The 24,316-nt window shown below is 44.9% G+C and overlaps 1 protein-coding gene across 1 annotated transcript in view; it reads right to left on the bottom strand.

Moving 5' to 3' along the window:
* Nucleotides 1-1,480: 1,480 nt before the first annotated feature.
* LOC124019549 (neural cell adhesion molecule 2-like) overlaps nucleotides 1,481-24,316 on the bottom strand; it is an 88,157-nt gene continuing 65,321 nt past the window's right edge. Inside the window, exons 13-14 of the mRNA XM_046334915.1 lie at nucleotides 5,628-5,835; nucleotides 1,481-1,601 (exon numbers count right to left, since the gene is read on the bottom strand). Of these exons, the coding sequence (XP_046190871.1) occupies nucleotides 1,481-1,601; nucleotides 5,628-5,835 (329 nt within the window). The remainder of the gene's footprint in view (nucleotides 1,602-5,627; nucleotides 5,836-24,316) is intronic.

Raw genomic sequence — 24,316 nt, 5'->3', positions numbered from 1 at the left:
TTCAGCGGTAGCTTCCTGTGGGAGAGAGACAAAAGAGACAGACACGTCTGAGTGAGAGACCTCAGATGAAAGGGTTAATTATAACTACACATTTCACTCAACCCACATGACCATGGCTGTTCATCGTTCATTACGGTTACAGTACAGGGAAGACACTCATAAACAATCAATACATAGAAATGTGGAATGTGAACGGACTTAATCACCCTGTGAAAACGTATGACATTTAGATAATGCATTTACATACACGCATACAGAGCATGCATCCTTATTGGCAAACTTTAAGAGGTGGGATGAGTGGTAGTTTCCATGGCAGCATAGAGTGAACACGATGGAGAATGATACATCCATGACATAAGTAGCGGTCCTCTACTATTACTCAATGCATGTAATACATTCAAAGTTAACACTAGCTGACTGACTGTCTAATTAATACATTTACTTGATCAATATATTAATATGGTGGTTGATAATGTCAACAGTTTCAACAGCACTCAATTCACTTACTGAACATACATAAAAAATACACAAACAAAAAATGATATAACAAAAACAATCCCTCATCTATAACGCCGGAAATACAACAGCGAACAATCTACACCTGATTAATTTACAGTACTCATGCAAGCTCAGTCGATTAGACTACACTACAACTATCAAATCCAGTAGCGTTCAACGATCCCATCGGCAAGGGACACCCTTGGGTTGAAGAGGCCTGCTGTAAGATGGACTAAATTTTGACCTTTGGCCCCTGGCTGTTGAACCATGTACTGTAGAAGGCTCTTGACTGACTGGACACGGATGTGGCCTGGATTCAAAATACTCTTTCATACTAAAGCACCTTTCCACAACTATATGTCCAGTAATGATATCAGATAAGTGAGTGCAAGGGCAATACCATGAGCCAAGACCTAGAAAACACACTAAAACACCAACTCCTTATGCTTCCTGTCAACTTCAGCTAAAGTGCCCTTTTCTACTAATAGTAATCCGCTCACCCCCTTAAAATATTTTGAGTTAGTGGTTGTTCCACTGGATGTTACACCAATTATGCTACGTTTAGACTTAAATGTAAAATGTAATGTAAGGATAGCGCTGCATATTTGAGTTAGGTTGGGGTTACATTATGCTACGTTTAGACGAGGGACACAAAAAAACATCATACAAGTGAGCAAAGCTGGACAAGGACGCAAGAAAGAGGGTGACGTCAAAAGCAAGCCAACACGACTGTATGCGTTGCTATGGTGATTTCAGTAAACAATACGTGCAAATTAACATCCGGTAGAAAACAACGCTACGGCAAAGGTCAAAATATTTGCACTTCTACCGTGGCTACTGACGGCATTCACCACCTGCCTCAACGGCATTTACAGTTGTCCTGTCATTGAAAACAATGACATCCGGTTTGCCGTCTATCTCGTACCATCTAAACGCAGCATTAGGGTGGACAGGGCCTTAGAACCCTAGTGGTTCTGGTTCCTTACTCTGGCTCTGTGAGAGGTGTAGTCTCGTTGGGTTCGTGCACTGGGCTCCCATCGTGGTTAGTTATTCTCTCCTCTTCCGTTCTCATCTCAACGATAGGATCCTTGGACCCATCGCCCCTACGCACAAACACACACAGGCATGAGCATGCACGTGCGTGCACACACAGTTACACACACACACACAGTTACACACACAGTTACACACACAGTTACACACACAGTTACACACACACACACACACACACACACACACACACACACACACACACACACACACACACACACACACACACACACACACACACACACACACACACACACACACACACACACACACACACACACACACACACACACACACACACACACTTCAGCAAATCCATTTGTGACACAAAGCAGACAGAAGCAGCGCTTTCCTGTTCTCGTCTCTCCTTTACTTCTATGATATCTCCAGCGGCCATGTCTCCATGCAACCCTGTATACTTAACCCTCACACAGAAGGCGGAGGAGATATCTCAGTGTGACTGCCTGTAATCTACAGAGCCTCCAAGTGACACCAAAGCACAGTGGGAAAGTCTCTCTCGTTCCCTCACTTGCTCCTTCCCTCGACAATGTTAATCTCGCCAATAAGGCTATTCACACCAGTGCTTTGGGGCTTGCTGACAATCCGAAGGGATTGGATTGGGCTGAGTCGGGGGAACCTGACTGGCCCTGGGTTCAACCACTTCCTATCTCAGGGGGTTTGGATGTTAAGCTCCACAGTATGTCAGTAGTGACTCTGAGGGGGCCGATTGCCTATAATAAGCCTGAACAGTCCATATAATGCCGGGCATACACTACTCAATTTTTTTTGCCACAAATACGCCACATTTTTGCCATCCCAGACAAATTTCCATGATCGGAGTGAAATCCTATGAACTAGGGCTAGGATTAGTACGTTGGGACTCACGAAGTTTGAGCGAGTCAAGGACACACCGATGATGGCTGTTCAGTTCTCCAGATCCCTCCCTCAGATCCCTGAGAATTTTCTGACTTTATGGTCGTACATCTTGTAGTATGTGCAGTGCTACGATGCGATTGGGCAAGGACTGCTGACAATGGCCAATGAGTGCTCAGCATGTGAGACTAACAATGATGGCAAATCTCCACCGAGCTAGGGCACCAATATTACATCTGCATCCTACCATGATAGAAACCAAAAAGATAATATGAAATAATAATGATAATATAAAATTAAGTCCATATTCTGCTCCTCGGGTCTCTTTAAAAAATAAAATGTTTCTGCACATAATAATGTGTACACTAATAAACCAGTTCACTTGCATGTCAGCATTTTTTCCCTATGACAACCGAGAACCTCAGGGCAATATCAAATAGGGAATCATTGTGTAATGTGAGCAACCTGGGGTTGAGGATGGACAGAATTAGATATTTGGAACAAGGAAATAGGCGCATGTCCAAAGTTGTTATTAAGATTTTAGAAGTGTGTAGTGTATGCCCGGCGTAAGGTTCAGTCCCCAAACAGTCTGAGAAGGCCGAACATAAACGTGTAGAGACAATTGACAAGTACCATCCACATTAAAGCAGCTTGCAGGAGGCATTTGGCCTATGGTCTGGTAGTTTGAGAACCTAGCATGTCGGAAACACATGTTTGAAAACAGCATGTCGGAAACACATATAAACTATACCTTTTTACGAAGCAAAAGTGCAGTCCTCAAGTCCCGCCAGACCTTACCTATCCTATTATAACCTATAACATAAGACAACACTCCTACGCCAAAGATAATTCAATTACTATTTCCTCCACGATGCAGACCTAAATCTTACAAACCTAACAACAACAAAACACGGCCAGTTACTTTGCCACTATATTTGCCACTTAGTGAAAAGTGTACAGTGCTTAAAATGCTAAACAACAATTAAGTATAGGAGATGACTTGTAGATTTATCTTGGTAGAAGACATAAATGGGTTAATCAATCATGTTGGGTGTTCGTTTAATTTATTCCATCCTAAATGTTATTCATAGTAATAGTATGTCCCCAAATAGATGTCTCTCTATTTGGACGTATATTAATTTGTTTTTACAATGCTGTGCTTGTTTATTTAGCTTTTTAAGCACTGAGATAAAAAACAATGTTTTTACTGAAAAGCACTATATAGGCGAAATAAATGATTATGATTAGGAATGTATTTAGTCTGTATAGAAACACCACGTGAATCTATTAAAAAGGACACAAACCGTTTATGACCACCTTTCCCACACAAGCACGTCCTTGCTCAATACAAAATGAATTATGGCAGGCAAAAACACATCAAATATGCAATTCAAATATGCAATTCAATAATTATACATTGCTAATGCACATTTGTATGCTTCGGCACCTAAAAATGCTGAAAGCATGAATTCCTGAAATCAATGAATAGTTCATTAGCCAGTTAATTAAAGTTATTTTAATTTAATCAAATAATTTAATGATAATGTGATTCTTTTGGAAATATAAAGTGGGCCGCTATTGTGTGGGAACAAATACGGGCTGGTTGTTGTCCCTTTCCCTCTGCCCTTGTTCAGCCCTGCAGATCTGACACAATTGAGTTGGTGTAAGCAGTAGCTCTAGCTAGTTTCTTCTATTTTGCTTACAGCCATTTTAAAATCAGATCTAGCAAGGCTGCAAGGGAGGGAACAACTTTTTGGAATGAGATGCTGCCCAAAGCAAACTGGTAAAACACGGCGTGTATGCTTCGCCTCATAGAAATGACCAGCACAACCAAGTCAAGTTGTTGTCAACTCCATCAGAATCAAATTTTACTATCCACTCTTTCCATTCACCACTTACTGTCATGATAAGGTGGACCGTTTACATGTAAGTGTCTTACATAACTTATACAATCCTACAGAACATTCAACACATCTCTAAGTCTTAGAATCCCATCTTAGCACCACTTAAGCACCGTGGTAGACCTGAATTAGCATCCGAAACTTAAAGCATCTCCTACTTTCCATTAAACCAAATCCCTCAGATGTGTGGAAAGGCCTGAGTATTCACTGACCAGACAGTCGCACGCATGAACCCACCCACCGACCAGACAGTCGCACGCACGCACCCACCCGCCCACCGACCAGACAGTCACACGCACGCACGCACACACACGCAGACTGCAGACTCCATCACACCTCCCTGTGACTCAACACAATGTCAGTCTAGCTACACAATGTCTTGTTAGGCTCTTCCCTTCCCTTGGCTTGGAGCGACACACTGACAGCTCTCCCACTCTATCCATCTTTCTCCCTATATCCCTCTCTCCACTTTATTCCACATTCACTCTCTATCTTTCGTTCTCCCCCCCCCCCCCCACTCTCTCTTTCCATATTTCCCCAATCTCTATCGCTCTTTCACTCTCACTCTACATCCATTCTGCTGTGCTAGAGTCATCAGTCCTATCTTGCGTTTATTAATTATTCATGCTGTTTCAAATTAAACTCCAGTTTCATGGGAATGAAAGTGGAGGTAAATAGTAATAGATGTGGTTTTGTCATGGCATGCTCAGTGAAGCCTGAACATAGATAAGCACACACTGTACCTCGATTTAGACCCTCCGAACAAACACACAGTCTTGTATTATTCCCCACTATCACACATACAGATTTTTCCACAAACACATGTATGTGCACACACGCCACAAACGAACATATGGACACACATGCACGCACGTACAAACACACAAGCGCGTGCATACACACCAGACATACCACATACAGTTCACATGAAGAAAAGTGACCGGGTGAGATATAAACTGCCTTTGCGTGCGTCTCAATCGTCTAAATTGGCTTACTTTCCATCATCTGCAATTATAAGTTTTGACAGCTGACAATAATAATGTCAAACTAAATGGAGGATTAACTTTCACCTTTCCAATTCTTCCAGATCAGAACGTATGAGGGAAAAGGGAGTAGAAAGAATTGAGACGCACTCCGAGTGAGTGAGTAAGGGAGTCAGTGAGGGAGGGAGTGAGTGAGTAAGCAAGTGAGTGAGTGAGTGAGCGAACAATAGCTTGCGACTAACTGCCTGACTGACAATGTCACGTCACACATTCTATAACACAAGGTCAGTCGCCGCAGTTCCAAGGTCAAAGGTCCACTCACAGGTAGGCGGCCTTGCCCTCCTCCATCTCCTTGCTCTTGCCGCTGGTGGCCGTCTTCTTGCTGCAGAGCTTGCGCGTGATACACATGAGCAGGCCGCACTGGCGCAGGAAGTAGCAGCTGACGTCCACCACCACGAGGACCAGGAGGAGTACGACCAGACCCAGGCCCACCACAGGCCCCAGCCCCAGGCCGCTGAACAGGGAGTCTGCTAGATGGAGGCCGGACAGAGAGAGACAGAGTACTGTCACTCAACGAGTTACAGAGACAAAGTAAGAGACACACAACATATTAATATAACCCAGGCCATCCACAGGCCAGAGTCCAAGGCCACTGAACAGGGATTATCCTGATGGAGAGAGATATTGCCACTCAGCAAGTTATACAGGCATCAGACACGCATCAAGGTGATATAACCCGGGCTGAGCCACATCACAACCGCCCCAGGCCCAAGCTGCTGAACAGGTAGTCTGCTAAGATGGGAGAAACAGAGAGAAAGCCTTGTGGGAAGCTGCTATTGACCACCAAGTCCTAAGTCAATATGTGCTTGATAATGTATGCGATATCAACAGAGGTACATTTTTTGGGTGATTTAAATATTAACTGGCTTTCATCAAGCTGCCAACTCAAGAACAAGCTTCAAACCGTTACCAATGTCTGCAACCTAGTTCAGGTTATCAATCAACCTACCAGGTGTCATGAATCTCCTGTGAGGATCCAAGGATCAGGTTACACTGGATCATCTCTACAGAGCCCCGCTTCTCCTTCGGAGGGAGAGGGGGGGATTGATGTTGAGGTTTTATGACACCTCACGTTGATCGTAAATCATAGGCAGCAGATGATTCCTTTTGGGGTCTAGTTTGAGCGATAGGAACGTCTGTGGGCTTTATGAAGAGTTTGCCGCCCAAAAACTACAACATCAAACAATGGACACTGGGACAATATATTTTCACATCCGAGTGTAGGGAATGATGACAGTCTATTTTGTTATGTCATTAAAAGTTGCATGAAGACTTTATAACGAAAACATTGAAACTTGAATAATTTTCATGCTGTCTATATCATGTTAACATACTTCACGTTGTGTAGAAAATATGCAGGATAAAGACAATGTTTATGTGACGATAAGATTGTGATTTTAGTTCTCTAACAAGATCATAGTAAATTGTGATACCTTGCCTCGTAATTAGCCATGCTCCAGTGAACCCAGAGAGTGTATCAGCATGACGTAAGAGCCCCCTTTTAACCCGAGGGTATAAAGCTTTTGCTTTAAGAATTAACATATCAGGCTAGAATGACCACGAGCTGCAGCTGTCTACGATTAGTCACGATCCTGAAATGTAACACAAGGTTAAAGAAGACCTCTAAAAAACGTCTTAGGGTGGAAATCCCGTTAACGGGATGATATGACAACAGCCAGTGAAAGTGCAGGGCGCCAAATTCAAAACAACAGAAATCTCAAAATTAAAATTCCTCAAACATACATGTATCTTCAACCGTTTTTAAGGTAATCTTGTTGTTAATCCCACCACAGTGTCCAATTTCAAATAGGCTTTACAGCGAAAACACCACAAACGATTATGTTAGGTCACCACCAAGCCACAGAAAAATACAGCCACTTTTCCAGCCAAAGAAAGGAGTCACAAAAAGCACAAATAGAGATAAAATTAATCACTAACCTTTGATGATCTTCATCAGATGACACTCATAGGACCTCAAGTTACACAATACATGTATGTTTTGTTTGATAAAGTTATATAAAAAAATCAGTTTATATTGGCGAGTTACGTTCACTAGTTCCAAAAACATCCAGTGATTTTGCATAGCCACATCGATTCAACAGAAATACTCATCATACATGTAGATGACAATACAAGTTATACACATGGAATTATAGATATACCTCTCCTTAACTTCTTGATGCTACCCATCCCCGTTAGCGGGATCATTTTCGTCAGCAACCGCTGAATAGCATAGCGCCAGAGTCTCATAATATTACTAAAAAATATTCATATTCATGAAATCACAAGTGCAATATTGCAAAACACAGCTTAGCCTTTTGTTAATCCACCACTTGGGCCCTACTGCCCACGTTGGTTTTCCAATCTCGGCACTCCGAGAGCTTGTGAGCACAGCTTTTGAACCATTGACAGCAAGCTGGGCTAAGAGCCTGAACAACTCGGTTTTCAGGGTGGGGTGGGGGTGGGGGCAAAAGATGATGCACAAGGTGAGTGGCTACCAAACAACACCACACCGGTAATGATAGCTATAAAAAAATGTCCACAACCAAACAGGTCCCGTAGAGATCAACATGGCCGCCACATTACTGTACCTAACAATCACAAAGGTTCAGGGCATCAGGGCACAAGGGTAATGTGCATAACAAGAGCAAGAAAGGGTCCAACTACGATCAAAACATCAACCGAAGTTCTCTAGAAGCTCTGATTAGAGATGTACTGCAGCAGAAGAAATTTGAGAGAGGATAAGTCACCATGACTAGGCGTAAAATTGCCGGGGAAAGAGTCCGCAGAAATTCACTACATTCTCGAGGACGTCAACATTAACATTACCCCCACCCTCACTCAAATCCATGTCCAGGGCCCACTTGATCTAAACACAAGCCCACAGGTTGTCAACAGACTCTGATATAGATGTGGAGATGCACAAGGTAAGCAGCATTGCAACAGCTGATTCCTCTCCCATTCCAATAGAGGACCCACTGCGTCATGAAGGTGGCTTATCCATCTTGAAAATCGACACAGATAACAAACCAATTCTTCCAACCCAATCCACTTTGTTGGGGATATGACGAGAAAAACCTCCTTAAATAGGCCATACCTTAAACCAGTCTTAGATGACTGTTTGACCTGTGATGTGCTGATAGATTCGGGTTCGACTATTTACCTCATATCTCAAAAGAGCACTGGACCCAGCAAAACGTCAGTTGAAAACGGAACGTTGCAACACGGTAAGTATTCACTCAAGCTATCCTGCCTCTAACCAAGGGTCTCCTACTAAAACTGAACTTCAAAAGTGTGTCACTTATCCACCCTGTGCATTGACACTGAACAGATGCTGACTGGGATAGATTTAATTGGTCGTTTGGTACCGCTGATGAATTGACAAGTCACACTCTTGGCATGCCGATGGCATTGGTGGATGACTGTTCTTACCGTCATCTAGATCACTTGCAAACTGAGGTGGGATTGGTGTGGCACAACGACATTCCGCGCAAACCTGTTCAATTTCAGCTAGGCAACAAGACCAGCCAGCAAACAGCGGTGAAACACGACTTGTCGGAACTGGCAATCTGCACCAACTCAAACTACGCCAGACTCAACTTCTTATGCCACTTGTCGTTTTGGAAACAAAAGACTACGTTGAGTGGCCAAAGAAGTGAAAAACAAAGAGCTCATTCTAGCTTGCGATGACCTCATAACCAAACACGACATACTTGAAGAAGGTCAAGGGACACTCCTAATCACCTGGTCGTGACAAACTTGGCAACAACCATGCCGACATTATGGCGAAATCTGGTGCAATTCACGGCACCCCTTGGGTGTTTGATACTCGGGAAGTAATGATCACTGAGGCGCCCATGGTAACACGTAGCCATGTAGCACCTTAGAACATAATAATGTGTTGCTAACTCATTCATTCCGGAATATTGTCCTGGTAGCAAAGCAACACCAAGATGAGTCCCTTGCAACTTTGATGGCTTTCCGGTCTGATCCTGTCAATCACCCAGTGTCCGAACTGGCTTTGGCAGGGTCACACGACTTGCGTTCACTGTACGCAACTAAACAGCACCTCACACTTGTCGATAACCTACTGGTTTATGTTTCAGAAACCGACACCACACAAAGGTAGGTGGTTCTAAAACAGAGGGGGGTAATGATAGCTCATGCCCACGATGAGCCATGTGGAGGCCATAGGGGGCCATATGTGAAACATTGCAACAGGTGGCCCACTGGCCTCACATGGAACAAGACATGACAATACGTGAGAGTGTGTCTAGTTTGCTGCCAGTTTCAACCCTCCAAGCCACTTCATAGAGCACCCTTGCAACACTTCCCAGAGCTCGATCCAGATCGACTGGGTAGGCTCAGTTGCCAGGTCAGCAAGAGGCAACAAGTATCTCCTCACAGTGACTTGCGCATTCACAAAGTGGGTGGAGTGTCTGCCCGTAGCCAATGACACAGAGGAAACCACGGCTGTTCTTTTGCTCAACCACGTTTTCAGTCATTTCAGCCTGTTAGGAGAAACACTGGACAGTGACAGAGGAACCCATTTTTGGGCAGCTCTTATGACCGAACTGAGGTGGCTCCTGGGAGTCAAAGCTAAACTCCACATCGTGGACCACCCTAGGAGCTCCGGCAGGGTAGAAATGAGCAACCAGACAATTGTCAGAATCACGAGAAAATATGTGGCAGCCAACCACAACGATTGGGATCTCAAACTCCCACTGGTACTGATGGAGATCAGAGGCACACGCAACAGGTCAATGGGAATAACACCATTCGAGATGATGACTGACTGGCAAATGACACTTCCACTGCATCTCCTGTACCAACCGGGAGAGGTTGCCACAGCCACTGCCTACAAGGTACTGCCTACGACGTTCAGAATGAGACTGATATGAGGAAATTATTAATTAGTGACTGGTATGATATCTAATTAATTAATTAATTAGGGAGATGGTAACTCATTAAACAAACTTTAACCGTGGTGCCCCAAATCGCTAATGAGTTGTCACATGATTAATTTAATTGAGTAATAATTCAACGTAGTAGGCAATTATTCAATAAATAGCAGTCATCACACTAATGATAGTCACATCACAATACAAAAATATGCTTTAAAGCAGTATACAAATCCATCAGATGTGGTGATCACAATATAGTAGCCACATCTAGGAAAACCGAAGTTGCAATAGCTAGGCCTAATAGTGTGTAAGAGGTAATACAATATGTTTTGTAGTGATTCCTATGTTGTTGATGTAAAAAATATTTGTTGGTCTGTGGTGTGTAATGAGAAGCAACCAGCGCCTCACCTGTCACCTTTATGAAATTGCTTATACCAGTTACTAATAAGCATGCAGCCATTAATAAAATCACTGTAAAAATGGTTAAATCCCTGTGGTTTGATGAGAAATTTGTCCTTGACCTCGTCCTGTCGTGTCCCATTTATATATATTTTTATATATTTTTCTTCGCATATCCTTTCATATATTTTTCTAAACCTCAACTTCAAAATACTCTCCTGCAACCCACCTCACCCAATGTAGTGTGAATCTGCTTTTTTCCAAAGTATTTTTCTTTACTTAAGAACCTGCCAACATAAGCTAGTCAGCTAACTTGCTACTAGCTAGTCGTCAGCTAACCACTGCTAAAGGTCATCAGCTAACCTTTAGCTCGCAAAACTCTCACCAATTTGCACAACACGATTCAAACCAGAGCATACCGGACCTATTTTCTCTCCATATCCCCCGATTCCTATCACAAGCTCTGAACCTTTTCACCTGGATCATTGCAGCTAGCTAGCTGCTATCCGAGTGGCTACTCCCGGCTAACACCTCTGTCCTGAAGCAAGCACCAATTAGCCTGAAGCTAGCCCATGCTAGGCCCATCTTCCGGCTAGCTGAAGAGGTCCATCAGCCACTCTACAATACCTATTTTGCCAATTGGCCCGGACCCCTTTTACTGCCAGTATGGCGCTCCTTCACAACTGGACTACCGACGTAATCTGCCCAAGGGGGTTATTCAACTAGTTCCTATGTCGTGACGTCCCCTGAATGCCCATCTGCTAGCCTGCTAGCTGCGGTTCGCCAGCTATCTAGAGCATGTCGGACTGTTAGCGGAATAGGTCCATCGGCCAAGTTGGGCTTCTATACCTATTTTGCCAATTGGCTTGGACCCCTTTTACTACACGAAACCCCGCTTATCCATCACAACTAGACTACCGAAATAATCTGACCAATGTTTTTTTTCCCCAACAGACCCCTCCGTTGCGACATCCCCTGAATGCCCATCTGCTAGCCGCGGCCCGCTAGTTGTCGAGAGCATATCGGACTGTTAGCTGAAGAGATCCATCGGCCAATTGCTTGGGCCACGATACCTATTTTGCCAATTGGACTGAACCCCTTTGCTACACGGAACCCTACTACTCCATCACGACTGGTCTATTCGACGTAACTACAAGAGGAGGATATAACAGACTTCCTCCATTGCGACATCCCTCTAAGGCCCTTTGGCTATCCCCGGCATGCTAGCTGTCTGAATCGCTGTGTCTCCAGCCAGCCTAACTACTCGCTGGACTCCTATGATCACTCGGCTACGCATGCCTCTCCCTAATGTCAATATGCCTTGTCCATTGCTGTTCTGGTTAGTGATTATTGTCATATTTCACTGCAGAGCCTCTAGCCCTGCTCAATATGGATTAGCCAACCCTTTAGTTCCACACCCCACACATGCGGTGACATCAGGTGGTTTAAATGGTTCGAGAGACAATATCTCTCTCATCATCACAAAATACCTAGGTTAACCTCCCATGTACTCACATCCTACCATACCTTTGTCTGTACATTATGCCTAATCTATTCTATCGCACCCAGAAACGTACTATTTTACTCTCTGTTCCAAATGTACAAGATGATCAGTTCTTATAGCCTTTAGCCATACCCTTATCCTACTCCTCCCCTGTTCCTCCAGTGATGTAGAGGTTAATCCAGGCCACTCCTATTCATCAGGTGCTCTCATTTGTTGACTTCTTTAACCGTAAAAGTCTTGGTTTCATGCATGTTAATATTAGAAGCCTACTCCCTAAGTTTGTTTTATCCACTGCTTTAGCACACTCCGCCAACCCGGATGTCCTAGCCGTGTCTGAATCCTGGCTTAGGAAGACCACCAAAACCCCTGAAATGTCCATCCCTAACTACAACATTTTCCGACAAGATAGAAATGCCAATGGGGGCGGAGTTGTAATCTACTGCAGAGATAGCCTGCATAGTTCTGTCTTACTATCCAGGTCTGTACCCAAAAAATACGAGCTTTTTTTCTACTTTTAAAAATCCACCTTTCCAGAATCAAATCTCTCACTGTTGCAGCTTGCTACAGCCACCCTCTGCCCCCAGCTGTGCCCTAGACACCATATGTGAATTGGGTGCCCCAGTCCATCTTCAGATCTTGTGCTGCTAGGTGACCTAAACTGGGACATGGTTAACACCCCAGGCATCCTACACAAATTATCAATGAACCTACTAGGTACAGTGGGGCAAAAAAGTATTAAGTCAGCCACCAATTGTGCAAGTTCTCCCACTTAAAAAGATGAGGCCTGTAATTTTCATCATAGGTACACTTCAACTATGACAGACAAAATGAGAAAAAAAAGACCCAGAAAATCACATTGTAGGATTTTTAATGAATTTATTTGCAAATTATGGTGGAAAATAAGTATTCGGTCAATAACAAAAGTTTCTCAATACTTTATTATATACCCTTTGTTGGCAATGACAGACTTATACCCTTTGTTGGCAATGAAAGACTTACAGAAAACATTTGACAAGGTTTTCACACATTGTTGCTGGTATTTTGGCCCATTCCTCCATGCAGATCTCCTCTAGAGCAGTGATGTTTTGGGGCTGTTGCTGGGCAACACAGACTTTCAACTCCCTCCAAAGATTTTCTATGGGGTTGAGATCTGGAGACTGGCTAGGCCACTCCAGGACCTTGAAATGCTTCTTACGAAGCCACTCCTTCGTTGCCCAGGCGGTATGTTTGGGATCATTGTCATGCTGAAAGACCCAGGCACGTTTCATCTTCAATGCTCTGGCTGATGGAAGGAGGTTTTCACTCAAAATCTCACGATACATGGCCCCATTCATTCTTTCCTTTACACGGATCAGTCGTCCTGGTCCCTTTGCAGAAAAACAGCCCCAAAGCATGATGTTTCCACCCCCATGCTTCACAGTAGGTATGGTGTTCTTTGGATGCAACTCAGCATTCTTTGTCCTCCAAACACAACGAGTTGAGTTTTTACCAAAAAGTTATATTTTGGTTTCATCTGTCCGTATGACATTCTCCCAATCTTCTTCTGAATCATCCAAATGCTCTCTAGCAAACTTCAGACGGGCCTGGACATGTACTGGCTTAAGCAGGGGGACACGTGTGGCACTGCAGGATTTGAGTTCCTCTCGTCGCCAAACCCACTGGCTCCAGGTCACCTACAAGTCGTTGCTAGGTAAAGCCCCGCCTTATCTCAGCTCACTGGTCACCATAGCAGCACCCACCCGTAGCACGCGCTCCAGCAGGTATATCTCACTGGTCACCCACAAAGCCAATTCCTCCTTTGGTCGTCTTTCCTTCCAGTTCTCTGTTGCCCATGACTGGAACGAACTGCAAAAATCACTGAATCTGGAGACTCATATCTCCCTCACTAGCTTTAAGCACCAGCTGGCAGAGCAGCTCACAGATCACTGCACCTGTACATAGCCCATCGGTAAATAGCTCATCCAACTAGCTCATCCTCATATTGTATTTATTTATCTTGCTCCTTTGCACCCCAGTATCACTACTTGCACATTCATCTTCTGTACATCTATCACTCGAGTGTTTAATTGGTATATTGTTATGACTTCGCCACTGTGGCCTATTTATTGCCTTACCTCCCTTATCCTACTTCATTTGCACACTGTATATAGACTTTTTCTACTGTATTATTGACTGTATGTTTGTTTATTCCATGTGTAACTGTGTTGTATGTGTCATACTGCTTTGCTTTATCTTGGCCTGGTCACAGTTGTAAATGAGAACTTGTTCTCAACTAGCCTACCTGGATAAAAAAGGTGAAATAAACTATAAATTGAAAAATGTTAAGGTTAAGAGGGATGTGCAAAAGGAATGGCAAATAAGTCTGGCTGCACAACAGATTGGCAAGCGTACTGCAAATTGAGAAATCATGTGACTAAACTGAATAAAAATAAGAAACTACACTATGAAACAAAAATACATGACAAAGAATGATAGTAAAAGCTTTTGAGTACCTTAAATAACATTTTGGGATTTTTTTTAGACTCAACTCCATCATTCATTGAATCAGATGGCTCATTCATCACAAAACCCACTGATATTGCCAATTACTTTAATGATTGTGCGAATATTAGCGAGCTTAGTTATGACATGCTAGCAGCAAACACTAACCAACTATCCAAGTATAACTGATCAAATTTTGAAAGACAAGCATTGTGTGGAATAAGTTTAAAAAATGATTGTTGTCTATCAATAATGACAAGCCACCGGAGTCTGACAACTTCGAAGGAAAAGTACTGAGGATAATAGCGGACGATATTGTAAGCCCTATTTGCGATATCTTCAATCTGAGCCTACTAGAAAGTGTGTGCCCTCAGGCCTGGAAGGGAGCAAAAGTTATTCCGCTAACCAAGAATAGTAAAGCCCCGTTTACTGTCTCAAATAGCCGACCAATCAGCCTGTTACCAACCTTTAGTAAACTATTGGAAAAACTTGTCTTTGACCAGATACAATGCTATTTTACAGTAAACAGACTTTCAGCACGCTTATAGGCAAGGACATCGAACAAGCATGGCACTTACACAAATGACAGATGATTGGCTGAGAGAAATTGATGATAAAAAAAGATTGTGGGAGCTGTTTTCTAAGACTTCAGTGCGGCTTTTGACATTATCGATCATAGTCTGCTGCTGGAAAAAAAGTATGTGTTATGGCTTTACACCCCCTGCTATATTGTGGATAAAAGTTACCCGTCTAAAAGAACACAGAAGACGTTAACAAAGTTGCAGTTAGTTTCAGAATAGGTGGAAAGGAATAAGTTAGTCCTAAACATTTCAAAAACTAAAAGCATTACACATGAGACAAATCATTCACTAAACCTCAACTAAATCTTGTAATGTGGAAATGTGGAATAATGTGGAAATTGAGCTAGTTGAGGTGACTAAACTGCTTGGAGTAACACTGGATTGTAAACTGTCATGGTCAAAACATGTTGACATAAAGCACTGCTTTGCCTTCTTAACAACACTATCAACAAGGCAGGTGCTACAGGCCCTTGTTTTGTCGCACCTGGACTACGGTTCAGTTGTGTGGTCAGGTGCCACAGAGACGGACTAGGAAAATTACAATTGGCTCAGAACAGGGCAGCATGGCAGGCCCTTAAATGTACATGGGGAGCTACCATTAGTATTATGCATTTACATCTCTCATGGCTCAAAGTGGAGAAGAGATTGACTTCTTCACTACTTTATTTTATTATTATTATTTTTTTTTAGAAGTGTTGACAAGCTGAATGCACGGAGCAGTCCGTTTAAACTACTAGCACAGAGCTCGGACGCAAATGCACTCCCCACAAGACATGCCACCAGAGGTCTCTTCACCATTTTCTTTAATATATATATATATATATATATATATATATATATATATATATATATATATATATATATATATATATATATATACTGTGTACAGTGGTGTGATAATCTTATATGATGAATTGTTTCAACTTTTGATTTATGTGTAATGTAAGTGCGTTACTGTGTTTGGACCCCAGGAAGAGTAGTTGCTGCCTTGGGGATCCATAATAAATACAGAATAAACTGAGTAACCCACACAGACACCAGACAGAAAGGACAAAGTCACTCACAGTAACCTGCAGACAGACATAATACAAATAATACAGTAAAATGACCCAGTTCCACAACAGAGACTGCTAAGGCAGGACAAGAGGGAACAGGGACAACACTGTCACTCACCAAGCCAGATATGCATAGTCTGAGATACTACACACCCCCAGGATCCTGTAACCAACCCAGACAGATGCACAGATCATAGTCACATACCCCAGGCACAGGCTGCTGGAGATAAATGCAGGCCAGGCAGGACATGGAGGACATAAAGAGCACCATCACCAAGCTAGACATACAGTTGAAGTCGTACGTTTACATAGACTTAGGTTGGAGTCATTAAAACTCGTTTTTTCAACCACTCAACAAATTTCTTGTTAAACAAACTATAGTTTTGGCAAGTGGGTTAAGACATCTACTTTGTGCATAACACAAGTCATTTCTCCAACAATTGTTTACAGAGATGATTTCACTTATAATTCACTGTATCACAATTGCAGTGGGTCAGAAGTTTACAAACACTAAGCCGACTGTGGCTTGAAACAGTTTGGAAAATTCCAGAAAATGATGCCATGGCTTTAGAAGCTTCTGATAGGCTAATTGACATTGTTTGAGTCAATTGGAGGTGTGGATGTATTTCAAGGTCAACATTCAAACTCAGTGCCTCGCTACTTGACATCATGGGAAAATCAAAAGAAAATCAGCCAAGAACTCAGAAAATACATTTTAGACCTCCACAGGTCTGGTTCATCCTTGGGACCAATTACCAAACACCTGAGGGTACCATGTTCATCTGTACAAACAATAGTATGCAAGTATAAACACCATGGGACAAGGCAGCCATCATACCGCTCAGGAAGGAGACGCGTTCTGTCTCCTAGGGATTAACGTACTTTGGTGCAGAAAGTGCAAATCAATCCCATGACAACAGCAAATGACCTTGTGAAGATGCTGGAGGAAACAGGTACAAAAGTATCTATATCCACAGTAAAACAAGTCCTATATTGACATAAACTGAAAGGCCGCTCAGAAAGGAAAAAGCCACTGCTCCAAAACCACCATAAAAAAAGCCAGACTACGGTTTGCAACTGACAAAGATTGTACTTTTTGGAGAAATGTCCTCTGGTCTGATGTAACAAAAATAGAACTGTTTCGGCATAATGAACATCGTTATGTTTGGAGGAAAAAGGGGGAGGCTTGCAAGCCGAAGATCACTATGCCAACTGTGAAGCATGGGGGTGGTAGCATCATGTTGTGGGTGTGCTTTGCTGCAGGAGTCACTGGTGCACTTCACAAAATAGATGGCATCAAGAGGAGGGAAAATGATGTGAATATATTGAAGCAACATCTCAAGACATCAGTCAGGAAGTTAAAGCTTGCTCGCAAATGGGTCTTCCAAATGGACACTGACCCGAAGCATACTTCCGCAGTTGTGGCAAAATGTCTTAAGGACAACAAAGTCAAGGTATTGGATTGGCCATCACAAAGCCCTGACCTCAATCATATGGAACATTTGTGGGCAGAACTGAAAAAGTGTATGCGAGCATGGAGGCCTACAAACCTGACTCAGTTATACCAGCTCTGTCAGGAGGAACGGGCCAAAATTCACCCAACTTATTGTGGGAAGGTTGTGGACAGTTCAACAATATAAAGGCAATGCTACCAAATACTAATTGAGTGTATGTAAACTTCTGACCCACTGGGAATGTGATGAAGGAAATAAATGTCATGCAGGTGAAAGAGGACCCAAAAGCGACTTAACAGAAACAGAGTTTATTTAAGTCCAAAACGGAATAACAGAAATCCTCTAGACTTGTAGAGGGGAAATAACTGGAGAAGCGGCCACAGACTGCAGGTCGCTTCGGGTAGGCGCAGGCCGTAGTCGACAGAGACACCTGCTCACACGCAGCATCTGATGAAGGCAAAAAAACACGACAGGACAGGGCGATACACAATCACAGCAAAAACACGACAGGACAGGGCGAAACGCAATCACAGCATGGTGAATACAATACAAGGAACCGACGGGACAGGAACGGATCACAAAGGAATAAATAGGGACTCTAATCAGGGGAAAGGATCGGGAACAGGTGTGGGAAGACTAAATGATGATTAGGGAATAGGAACAGCTGGGAGCAGGAACGGAACGATAGAGAGAAGAGAGAGCGAGAGAGTGAGAGAGGGAGGGGAGAGAGAGGGATAGAAGGAGGGAAAGAACCAAATAAGACCAGCAGAGGGAAACGAATAGCATGGGGAGCACAGGGACAAGACATGATAATAAATGACAAACATGACAGTACCCCCACTCACCGAGCGCCTCCTGGCGCACTCGAGGAGGAATCCTGGCGGCAACGGAGGAAATCATCGATGAGTGAACGGTCCAGCACGTCCCGAGACGGAACCCAACTCCTCTCCTCAGGACCGTAACCCTCCCAATCCACTAGGTATTGGTGACCCCGTCCCGAGAACGCATGTCCATGATCTTATGTACCTTGTAAATAGGTGCGCTCTCGACAAGGACGGGAGGGGGAGGGAAGACGAACGGGGGTGCGAAGAAAGGGCTTAACACAGGAGACATGGAAGACAGGATGGACGCGACGAAGATGTCGCGGAAGAAGCAGTCGCACAGCGACAGGATTGACGACCTGGGAGACACGGAACGGACCAATGAACCGCGGAGTCAACTTACGAGAAGCTGTCGTAAGAGGAAGGTTGCGAGTGGAAAGCCACACTCTCTGGCCGCAACAATACCTTGGACTCTTAATCCTGCGTTTATTGGCGGCTCTCACCGTCTGTGCCCTGTAACGGCAAAGTGCAGACCTCACCCTCCTCCAGGTGCGCTCACAACGTTGGACAAACGCTTGAGCGGAGGGAACGCTGGACTCGGCAAGCTGGGATGAGAACAGAGGAGGCTGGTAACCCAGACTACTCTGAAACGGAGATAACCCGGTAGCAGACGAAGGAAGCGAATTGTGAGCGTATTCTGCCCAGGGGAGCTGTTCTGCCCAAGACGCAGGGTTTCTGAAAGAAAGGCTGCGTAGTATGCGACCAATCGTCTGATTGGCCCTCTCTGCTTGACCGTTAGACTGGGGATGAAACCCGGAAGAGAGACTGACGGACGCACCAATCAAACGACAGAACTCCCTCCAAAACTGTGACGTGAATTGCGGGCCTCTGTCTGAAACGGCGTCTAACGGGAGGCCATGAATTCTGAATACATTCTCAATAATGATTTGTGCCGTCTCCTTAGCGGAAGGAAGTTTAGCGAGGGGAATGAAATGTGCCGCCTTAGAGAACCTATCGACAACCGTCAGAATCACAGTCTTCCCCGCAGACAAAGGCAGACCGGTAATGAAGTCTAAGGCAATGTGAGACCATGGTCGAGAAGGAATGGGGAGCGGTCTGAGACGACCGGCAGGAGGAGAGTTACCCGACTTAGTCTGCGCGCAGTCCGAACAAGCAGCCACGAAACGGCGCGTGTCACGCTCCTGAGTCGGCCACCAAAAGCGCTGGCGAATAGACGCAAGAGTGCCTCGAACACCGGGATGACCAGCTAACTTGGCAGAGTGAGCCCACTGAAGAACAGCCAGACGAGTGGAAACAGGAACGAAAAGGAGGTTACTAGGACAAGCGCGCGGCGACGCAGTGTGCGTGAGTGCTTGCTTAACCTGTCTTTCAATTCCCCAGACTGTTAACCCGACAACACGCCCATAAGGAAGAATCCCCTCGGGATCAGTAGAAGCCACAGAAGAACTAAACAGACGGGATAAGGCATCAGGCTTGGTGTTCTTGCTACCCGGACGGTAAGAAATCACAAACTCGAAACGAGCGAAAAACAACGCCCAACGAGCTTGACGGGCATTAAGTCGTTTGGCAGAACGGATGTACTCAAGGTTCTTATGGTCTGTCCAAACGACAAAAGGAACGGTCGCCCCCTCCAACCACTGTCGCCATTCGCCTAGGGCTAAGCGGATGGCGAGCAGTTCACGGTTACCCACATCATAGTTGCGCTCAGATGGCGACAGGCGATGAGAAAAATAAGCGCAAGGATGAACCTTATCGTCAGACTGGAAGCGCTGGGATAGAATGGCTCCCACGCCTACCTCTGAAGCGTCAACCTCGACAATGAATTGTCTAGTGACGTCAGGAGTAACGAGGATAGGAGCGGACGTAAAACGTTCTTTTAGAAGATCAAAAGCTCCCTGGGCGGAACCGGACCACTTAAAACACGTCTTGACAGAAGTAAGAGCTGTGAGAGGGGCAGCAACATGACCGAAATTACGAATGAAACGCCGATAGAAATTAGCGAAACCTAAAAAGCGCTGCAACTCGACACGTGACCTTGGAACGGGCCAATCACTGACAGCTTGGACCTTAGCGGAATCCATCTGAATGCCTTCAGCGGAAATAACGGAACCGAGAAAAGTAACGGAGGAGACATGAAAAGAGCACTTCTCAGCCTTTACGTAGAGACAATTCTCTAAAAGGCGCTGTAGAACACGTCGAACGTGCTGAACATGAATCTCGAGTGACGGAGAAAAAAATCAGGATATCGTCAAGATAGACAAAAACAAAAATGTTCAGCATGTCTCTCAGAACATCATTAACTAATGCCTGAAAAACAGCTGGCGCATTGGCGAGACCGAACGGCAGAACCCGGTACTCAAAATGCCCTAACGGAGTGTTAAACGCCGTTTTCCACTCGTCCCCCTCTCTGATGCGCACGAGATGGTAAGCGTTACGAAGGTCCAACTTAGTAAAGCACCTGGCTCCCTGCAGAATCTCGAAGGCTGATGACATAAGGGGAAGCGGATAACGATTCTTAACCGTTATGTCATTCAGCCCTCGATAATCCACGCAGGGGCGCAGAGTACCGTCCTTCTTCTTAACAAAAAGAACCCCGCCCCGGCCGGAGAAGAAGAAGGCACTATGGTACCGGCGTCAAGAGACACAGACAAATAATCCTCGAGAGCCTTACGTTCGGGAGCCGACAGAGAGTATAGTCTACCTCGAGGAGGAGTGGTCCCCGGAAGGAGATCAATACTACAATCATACGACCGGTGAGGAGGAAGGGAGTTGGCTCGGGACCGACTGAAGACCGTGCGCAGATCATGATATTCCTCCGGCACTCCTGTCAAATCGCCAGGTTCCTCCTGAGAAGTAGGGACAGAAGAAACGGGAGGGATGGCAGACATTAAACACTTCACATGACAAGAAACGTTCCAGGATAGGATAGAATTACTAGACCAATTAATAGAAGGATTATGACATACTAGCCAGGGATGACCCAAAACAACAGGTGTAAACGGTGAACGGAAAATCAAAAAAGAAATAGTCTCACTGTGGTTACCAGATACTGTGAGGGTTAAAGGTAGTGTCTCAAATCTGATACTGGGAAGATGACTACCATCTAAGGCGAACATGGGCGTAGGCTTATCTAACTCTCTGAAAGGAATGTCATGTTTCCGAACCCATGCTTCGTCCATGAAACAACCCTCAGCCCCAGAGTCTATCAAGGCACTACATGTAGCACCCGAACCGGTCCAGCGTAGGTGGACCGACAAAGTAGTACAGGACCTTGATGGAGAGACTTGAGTAGTTGCGCTCACCTGTAGCCCTCCGCTTACAGATGAGCTCTGGCTTTTACTGGACATGAATTAACAAAATGTCCAGCAACTCCGCAATAGAGGCACAGGCGGTTGGTGATCCTCCGTTCCCTCTCCTTATTCGAGATGCGAATCCCTCCCAGCTGCATGGGCTCAGTCTCAAAGCCAGAGGAGGGAGATGGTTGCGATGCGGAGCAGGGAAACACCGTTGATGCGAGCTCTCTTCCACGAGCCCGGTGACGAAGATCTACCCATCGTTCTATGCGGATGGCGAGAGCAATCAAAGAGTCCACATCTGAAGGAACCTCCCGGGAGAGAATCTCATCCTTAACCACTGCGTGGAGTCCCTCCAGAAAACGAGCGAGCAGCGCCGGCTCGTTCCACTCACTAGAGGCAGCAAGAGTGCGAAACTCAATGGAATAATCCGTTATGGACCGTTCACCTTGGCATAAGGAAGCCAGGGCCCTAGAAGCCTCCCCACCAAAAACTGAACGGTCAAAAACCCGAATCATCTCCTCTTTAAAGTTCTGGAATTTGTTAGAGCAATCAGCCCTTGCCTCCCAGATAGCTGTGCCCCATTCTCGAGCCCGGCCAGTAAGGAGTGAAATGACGTAAGCAACCCGAGCTCTCTCTCTAGAGTATGTGTTGGGTTGAGAGAGAACACAATCTCACACTGCGTGAGAAAGGAGCGGCACTCAGTGGGCTGCCCGGAGTAGCAAGGTGGGTTATTAACCCTAGGTTCTGGAGGCTCGGCAGGCCAGGAAGTAACAGGTGGCACGAGACGTAGACTCTGGAACTGTCCAGAGAGGTCGGAAACCTGAGCGGCCAGGTTCTCCACGGCATGGCGAGCAGCGGACAATTCCTGCTCGTGTCTGCCGAGCATGGCTCCTTGGATCTCGACGGCAGTGTAACGAGCGTCTGAAGTCGCTGGGTCCATTCCTTGGTCGGTTCCTTCTGTCATGCAGGTGAAAGAGGACCCAAAAGCGACTTAACAGAAACAGAGTTTATTTAAGTCCAAAACGGAATAACAGAAATCCTCTAGACTTGTAGAGGGAAATAACTGGAGAAGCGGCCACAGACTGCAGGTCGTCGGGTAGGCGCAGGCCGTAGTCGACAGAGACACCTGCTCACACGCAGCATCTGATGAAGGCAAAAAACACGACAGGACAGGGCGATACACAATCACAGCAAAAACACGACAGGACAGGGCGAAACGCAATCACAGCATGGTGAATACAATACAAGGAACCGACGGGACAGGAACGGATCACAAAGGAATAAATAGGGACTCTAATCAGGGGAAAGGATCGGGAACAGGTGTGGGAAGACTAAATGATGATTAGGGGAATAGGAACAGCTGGGAGCAGGAACGGAACGATAGAGAGAAGAGAGAGCGAGAGAGTGAGAGAGGGAGGGGGAGAGAGAGGGATAGAAGGAGGGAAAGAACCAAATAAGACCAGCAGAGGGAAACGAATAGCATGGGGAGCACAGGGACAAGACATGATAATAAATGACAAACATGACAATAAAAGCTGAAATAAATCATTATCTCTGTTATTATTCTGGCATTTCACATTCTTAAAATAAAGTGGTGATCCTAACTGACCTAAAACAGGGAATTTTACTAGGATTAGATGTCAAGAATTGTGAAAAAGTTTAAATGTATTTAGCTAAGGTGTATGTGAAACCTCCGACTTCAACTGTACATACAAACAGACAGACACTGAACCATAACCTACGCCGATAACCTGGACAAAGATGGTCATAACCAAACACATACAATACCCCTTACTGAAAGCTACCCCAGCAATTTCCACATATTTTTTTTTTTACCCCAGCAAAAATATCTAATCTCATATTATGTGAATACACACTCAAGCAGTTCTCAGATTCCTCTCCTCATTTGGGCTGCATCCCACTACTGTAGTGCACTCCATAGGGCTAAGGGTGCCACCCTAGACACACCCCTGGTGTTTTCTGATTGTGAGCACCAGTGACCTTGGTGTTGATCAAATAGAGCATGTGGTATGGGGTCAGAGCCGAACACCTACAGACGCCCCCGAATGAGAACGAACGACGCTGGCGGCCGGAGGAACAGCTGGCAAGCATAGTCAGAGCTAACGAGCAGCTTAGCGCAAGGAAGAAAGGGAATAGAGATAGAAGGAGAGAGGAAGATTGAATGAGAGAGAGAGAGAGGGAGAAAGAAATAGCCTGGTGGCTAGGAATTTTAATTAAAGTAGTGGTGTTTTAAGTGTTGCATCATGGGACATGAGGCAGCGACAAACCTCTTTGATTGGATCAATATTTCCCCTCCGCCACAGGGCTCTCTCTGTCGGCAAATGCATCTGAATTCTTTTGAAGGTAGGTGAGCCACAGCTTCGTGGATAGTAACCACTTTCCTGTCTTCCCATGAAGAACGTTAGCTTGCCTCC

This window comes from Oncorhynchus gorbuscha, unplaced genomic scaffold, assembly GCF_021184085.1.
Source record: "Oncorhynchus gorbuscha isolate QuinsamMale2020 ecotype Even-year unplaced genomic scaffold, OgorEven_v1.0 Un_scaffold_627, whole genome shotgun sequence".
Classification (NCBI taxonomy): Eukaryota; Metazoa; Chordata; class Actinopteri; order Salmoniformes; family Salmonidae; genus Oncorhynchus; species Oncorhynchus gorbuscha.
Note: the sequence above shows the minus strand (reverse complement) of the source record. Positions and strands in the feature narration are given on the sequence as shown.